Source organism: Vitis vinifera, chromosome 13, assembly GCF_030704535.1.
Source record: "Vitis vinifera cultivar Pinot Noir 40024 chromosome 13, ASM3070453v1".
Taxonomy (NCBI): domain Eukaryota; kingdom Viridiplantae; phylum Streptophyta; class Magnoliopsida; order Vitales; family Vitaceae; genus Vitis; species Vitis vinifera.
This window is the reverse complement of record NC_081817.1, coordinates 26,469,032-26,475,602: the sequence shown is the minus strand read 5'-3', so window position 1 is coordinate 26,475,602 and position 6,571 is coordinate 26,469,032. Positions and strand designations below refer to the sequence as shown.

At 33.8% G+C, this 6,571-nt stretch overlaps 1 protein-coding gene across 4 annotated transcripts; it reads right to left on the bottom strand.

Moving 5' to 3' along the window:
• Nucleotides 1-4,673: 4,673 nt before the first annotated feature.
• On the bottom strand, nucleotides 4,674-6,571 carry LOC100255414 (basic leucine zipper 23). Of its 4 annotated transcripts, none has more exons than XM_003633495.4 (2): nucleotides 6,173-6,571; nucleotides 4,674-5,900 (listed from the first exon to the last, which is right to left on the bottom strand). In XM_003633495.4, the coding sequence occupies exon 2, from the start codon at nucleotides 5,754-5,756 to the stop codon at nucleotides 4,974-4,976; it is 783 nt and encodes a 260-aa protein (XP_003633543.1). In that variant the 5' UTR covers nucleotides 5,757-5,900; nucleotides 6,173-6,571; the 3' UTR covers nucleotides 4,674-4,973. The 4 variants fall into 4 exon arrangements, with proteins under 4 accessions (XP_003633543.1, XP_059598015.1, XP_010659260.1 ...); XM_059742032.1 differs by having other exon boundaries at nucleotides 4,674-5,965; nucleotides 6,168-6,540; XM_010660958.3 differs by having other exon boundaries at nucleotides 6,168-6,540.

Below are 6,571 nucleotides of genomic sequence, written 5' to 3'. Positions count from 1 at the left end.
ATGGGCAGGCATTGAGAACGTGGGGGCTGCTTATTTCCCTATTCCCCGGCCATTTTGATTTTATGTGGAAATCAGCAATTCCATGGCCTAAAGTTTCTTGACTTATGGATTTGTTGAAGACAACCAAGGGTCAAGTGTCACACCTTGAGTCCCCACAAAGCTTGGAGGTTGTATTTGTGTGTGGACATATTTTATGACCCTACTCCATTCTTATATGGTACAAGTTACATCCATGCACTGAAAAACCCGTGAACCACTTTGGAAAATTTCAACCCTAGTTCATTGGGTTTTGGTGGGATTTTGGAGTTCAAAAGGCAAACCAACAATTTGGTTGAAATGTTATTTACTATGATGATCCTTTTTCACTCCCATTGGGTATGGTATAAATTATCGTTATTCTTTTAAACAAAAATTTAATTGAAGAAAGATGCAGCTTCCTCTATGTTAGGATGACAACCTCCTACTTGCAATTTCAACTATTCAAATATTGATTCATGTGCGTGAATGAAAAATGTTTTTAATTTTTCTGATATCCAAAATTTTTTATCATTTAAGTATTAAAAAAAGTAAAAATATTTTTTAAAATCAATACTAAACACATTCTTAATGTCGTAAAAAAGGTCATTATGAATAATATTAAGCCATTATTTTTCTATTAAACATGTTATCTTGACTTTGGATTCATAATTTTGAATAAGGTGTTACTACATTTGCTTAATGATTTTTTCATGGTTTTTCTTATAAGTGAGATCACATTAAGGCCATGTTTGTTCCATGAAAATTTTAGGAAAAACATGGAAGAAAGAAAATAGAGAAAAAAAAAAAAAAGAAAGAAAAAGGCAAAAGAAAAAAGTGAAGTAAGATATAAAATAAATTCGAAAATATATAAATTTTTAATTAATTTAAATCATATTTTTTCTGTATTTTTTATAATATAACCCAATATTAAAAAATATTTTTTCTTAATATTTTTTGTTCTTAAATACTTTTTTATTTTAATAATATTTTGGAAAGTAGTCCTTTTTGAATGGTTCTTAAAAATGGCTATATAAAAACTAGTTTTTTAATTATTTTTAATTTATAGAGATACTATAGATTTTTGCCCAATTCAAAAGTTTTCAAAGTATTTTTAATTGTTTTTAATTTTTTTCTTATAAACTCTACACAGAAAAAAGGAAGTTAAAAAACAAATTTATTCTAAAAATAACTTATTCTGAGATGATATTCTCAAAATGCTATTTTTCAATAAAAAATTTAGTGAGTGTTTGATAAATCAACTTAATAACTTAAAATGCTTTAATAACTTAATAACTTAATTTAAGTCATTAAAATAAATTAAGTATGTTTGAAAAAATAACTTAAAGTTAAAAACGACTTTAAGTAATAAGTAAAAATAATCAATTTATTCTTAAATCTACATCTTTTTTTTTTTTTTTTACTCTAATTTGTCCTCATTACCTTTATAACCTCTTTTTTGCTACTCCATGAACTTCATTATTACTCAACTTTATTTACCCTAATTATAATTTATAAGGATAAACATGTCAATATAATGATTTAGAATAAATTTTAAGTTAATTGTATCAAACAACCTTAATACTTAAAGTAAGAATTGAATAATAAGTTTTAAATTAACAATTTAAATATTATTTAACTTAAAGTCAACTTAAGTTATTAAGTAATAAGTATTATGTTTTATCAAATACTCTCTTACTTAATATGCTTTTTAAATTTAAAAACTAGATTTTTGTTATTTAAAACATGAAATTATTTTTAAAAAACCAATTCTTGAACAAACCCTTATGAGTTCAATTTGATTGTTACTTCAATTTGCATCATACCCTTTTAAGTACTTATTTAGCTTTCAATGGAATACTTACCTTATTAAAGACATATTTTGTTTGGTATCTGCATTTCTATACTTCTTTATTTTTGTTTTTCTGCTTCAGTACAATGCCAAATTGTCAATGCAGTGAAGTATTTTACACACAATACTGGGTTAGTGGCATTTGAAGGAAACAGATTGCTTCAGGTTTTCAGGCACATGTTGGCAAATCAAATACAATAAACACATCATTTTTAAAGCAATTCAACCAACTTGGTAGTTACCATTAATGATCTTGAACTTAATCCTTACTGCAAGTATTAAAAATTGTTGATTCTCCAACCCTTGTTCATAACTTCGATGCGGCCCATTGGTCGAAAATAAATTTTCTTAATCCCTTTGGTGATTTGGTATTGCTTAAAACAGAAGGGATCTTTGATATTCTAAATGATCTGTTGAAAGTGTCAAAGATGATTCAATATGGAGATGAGTAAGATAGTATGAGAAAACAATGGGAAAGTACAGAGAAAATGGTCTAGAGAAGTCAGTGGAGAGGGAAAGATGATATATGTAAATGGGCTTAGGTTTATACTCGGCCCACCTCTAATAGTCTGATTTTATGTAGGAAGATGGATCAATGCCCATGACTTATAGATTCAGTGTCAAGGTTTAGAAAATCTACGGAGCAAATATCCTAACCGTTGAATATATATGATGAGATCTAGACCATTGAACGATAGTACAAACAAACGAGACCAAAGTAGAAGGATATAAACAAATGAGACTGATTGATAGATACCGAAAAAAGTACATTTCTGTCCTGTGATTGAGCCCTTTCAGTTTTCATGAATCAATATGTTGAAATTCCCACATTCATAATAGACAGATTCATCTGGATATACCCATGGGGTTTCAAGTTATAACAGCTAGTGGACCAAAAAAAAAGATAGATTCGGAATAAATAGTATTAGAACCAATTCCCGACTAGCATGGGCAATGACAAGGATCGATACTTGCATACCAAGCCCATGAACATGGAAGAGGAGGCTATCACTGAATTGTTTGCTGTGAAAACATCAAGGTTGAATTGGCATGCCAAGAAGATATGAATCCATCCTTGATGAAAATGGAGCCAGCATTTTCTATCACTTCATTTGTACTGATGCACGGTATAAGAACATGATAGCACTGCAAATTTGGTCAAATCCCCGTAACTTATCTTGTGATTTTGTAGAAAGACAAGTAACACACTTGAATATTTCATTGAGATTTTGTAGATTTTCAGCCAATAGGCCCAAGCATAATGGCTAGTGGGAGCTGCTATTAACTGGGCCACCAAAGTAATTTTCAACAGCCTCATGTCAACAACTGAGACTGAATCTCACACTGAGACCTCAAGTACTAGGCTCCATTCATTGTAAAGGAAATCATTTCCTGGCTGAAAGTTGATTCTGGAGGGTGAAAATTTATGCCATGAAGCATTGGTAACACAAGTACATACATCACTATAGTTTGTAAACCAATCTCACATAATGCTTGTCAAGATCACTTGAAATCTTAGAACCACCACTCTGAAAAGATAGAACATTTTCAGATTTTCAATCTCTCTTCTCAACAAGTAAATGGAAGACACATGATGTAGTAATGGGTACACAATGGTCATCTGTGAAACCAGTTTCCTGGTACATTTTACATGTCCTAAAATGAAAGATAAGACAATGAAACTTTTGAAAGAAGTACCCAGAAAGCGAATTTTTCCTAGCCCTGTTGTGAGTTGATCCTCAAAGCTAAGATGGTTGCACTGAATGTATAATGCCTTTAACCTTTATAGTCAACATACACACATCATTAACAGCACTGAATTTTTATTTACATTTTTTGTATTTTATTTTTTTTGTTTTTGTTTTTGTGTGTCTGTGTGTCAAACTCAACCTCCCTAACCTCATTCAGACAGTTCCTGTAATTGGTTCCAGAAAAACCCCACAATTCTTTTGGTAGTTTCCTCATAAAACACCAATACTTCATCAATAATGAGTCCGAAATTTGCTTTCAGGAAGGTAAAATGCGTCCAAATGCCTCATTCATCTTATACCGACAATAATTCAGGCATATCAACAATATGCACTCAATTCAACATTGATATACGCCTATTACTGATTCCACTATACTTATTGCGGTTGGGGGTGTTGCCACTTGGTCTTCGTTCGACTAACCAAAATAACTTAGTGACTTTCTAATTTTATCACCATCAGGGATACCCCTAGGTATCAAATCAAGTTATCCTATTCTTAGCTTTTCTATTAGTCTTCTGGTCGTTCCTCTCAGCATCACAAATATGCCACTTCTCTTTGCATCCCATCGGTTCCCCATATAGATTATCACATCAAAAGGACTTGCTACCTACTTCAACCACCGATGGTTTGTGCGATTTTACAGGAGGGATAAAGCTAATGCTCCATTCAGTCACAAGATGAAAGAAAAGTAGAGAGCATTTAGAATCTTACAATTATTTGAGTTGACTCTGCATCTCCTTCACATTGTTTCTCTTCTTCAACCAAACAAGCACAATGGAGATTTGGATGGTAACTTCATCCTCCTCCTGCCATCGGTTTCATGATAACAAGCACAATGGAGATTAGGATGGTAATTTCATCCTCCTCCTGCCATTGGTTTCATGATAATTCATTTCACTTCTAACCCTGATTCAAAGAAGCTAACAAGAAATATGAAATTCTATTAATAGAGTTGCACTCTGATGTTATATAGTATTTCCATCAACCGAGCATGCTTTCAAAGTTTCCAGGAAGCAAAAGTACATTAATTTATTATGTTTTCTTATATGTTCATCTAAAACAAGAAAAAAACAGCTTTATTTTCATCATAGGCGGCTTCATACAAGCAGTCACAGATATATCAGAATTACAAATTCCCTCAGTAAGTACATAGTTCTATCAGGCTAATTAACAATATCTTTGGGCAAACATCTGCATTATCAACGGGAACTCAATCTGTAAAGCACTATACCCTTTATCACATCCAACTATATACATATCAGAATGGAAAAGTGCTATAACTTCTATATCTTAAGCGATTATCAGTTAAGGAAAATCAAAGTATGAGAAACTTACAAACAGGTCTCACCCTTCAGTCATTCAGCTTGAGATGCGGACGACACCAAGGCTTCCACAGTGTCCATTGTGTGTCCTTCAGCACTTACCATATCATTTATGTTACCTCTACAATCTACAACTGCAGGCTGACAATTTCCCTCCCATGAAACCACCATTTTCCCACTCCCACTAATACTAGCCTGCGAAGATGATCCCACATGAGGATGGAAGCATGGCAAATCCATCTCACACCTCGGGTCAATTGCCCCGCTAGCAGACTGCAGTCCACAATCACCTTCCTTGAAACTCAAAGTGGTATTACACTGCTTCTGGAAGGGGAAAACACCCAACTCATTATCAATCTTTCCTCTAAGGTCCAGCAAAAGGCTCCTCAGCCTCAAAACCTCGGCTTCAAGAACTGCCTGCCCTTGCAATTTCTTAACAAGCTGCTGATTCAATAGGCGCAATTTCTTGACTTCCTCCTCCAAGTAAGCTGTGTGTGCCTTCTTCTTCTCTCTATACTTTCTAACAGCTTCCCTATTTCCAGAAGGCCTCCTAACTTTCGAAATCAAATGTTCTTTATTGTTTGGCACTTCATCTTCTTCGGATGCAAAGACTTGGGTGTGTGTGTGATAGCATGTATGAGTGTGTGCCGCGTCCGGGCCAGGGGGATTGCAAGTGTGAGTGTGAGTGCATGTTCTTGTATTCTTCAGAAAATCATCAAGAAACGAGTCGATCGGGGTTGAACCCTGGAAATTGCTAGATGAATTGGGGTTTGATAACAGAACATGATCTGAAAGCTCTACCTCTCCATCATCCATGTTTTACTTCATTACTTCAAATGCGACTCATATGCAGTCTCAACACACCAACAAGAATTTTATGTAAAACCCAAATCTCATTTTGGATCAAGAGCACTGGGACTCCATTGAAACGATGATCTCTCTCAAATTAACCCAATTTATCTAAAAAATTCAAGCAACCCTCAAATCAGTCCAAAGCAGAATACATGAGTACAGCTGATACAATTCTGGAATATATGCAAAGAAGCACAACTATCAAACATCATCCATGAATTTCCCACAGCATCGATTCTCATAAGCAACAAAAAAATATAGTACAACCACTTGATTTCATGATCAATAAGCAGAGAAAAAAAAAAACCCTAATTCACAAAGTTGGAGGATGATTAACACATAAAAAGAAAACTTCTTGAGCAATTAAAAGAGTACCCAACTGGAGATTCTTCATAAGCAGATGAAATCAGGCAGGAACACAAGGCTTCGACATTGAAATTGCGAAATGCCGAAGAGAATCCAAGCTTCAAGTGGGCAAGCTTACAGAACAAAAAAGGGAGAGCTTTTGTGCAGAATCTGAGCAAAGCGGAAACATGGGTTCGATCAAATTGACATGGGGAAGATTCTTGATTTCTTGTTAATAGTTTTGTTGTGTACTGAACTGAATTTTTTGGGATAAAGGAGGAGTCAAATATAATGGTTTTCAGTAATGTGCCACATGGAAGCATTCAGCATCTCAGAAGTACTTTTCTAGATTTTTATCTCTGCTAAATGTCAGCCCTGCGATCGTCAGTGGAAGCACTTCCTTTTCCATTTTTTATAGATTTTTATGAATCTCT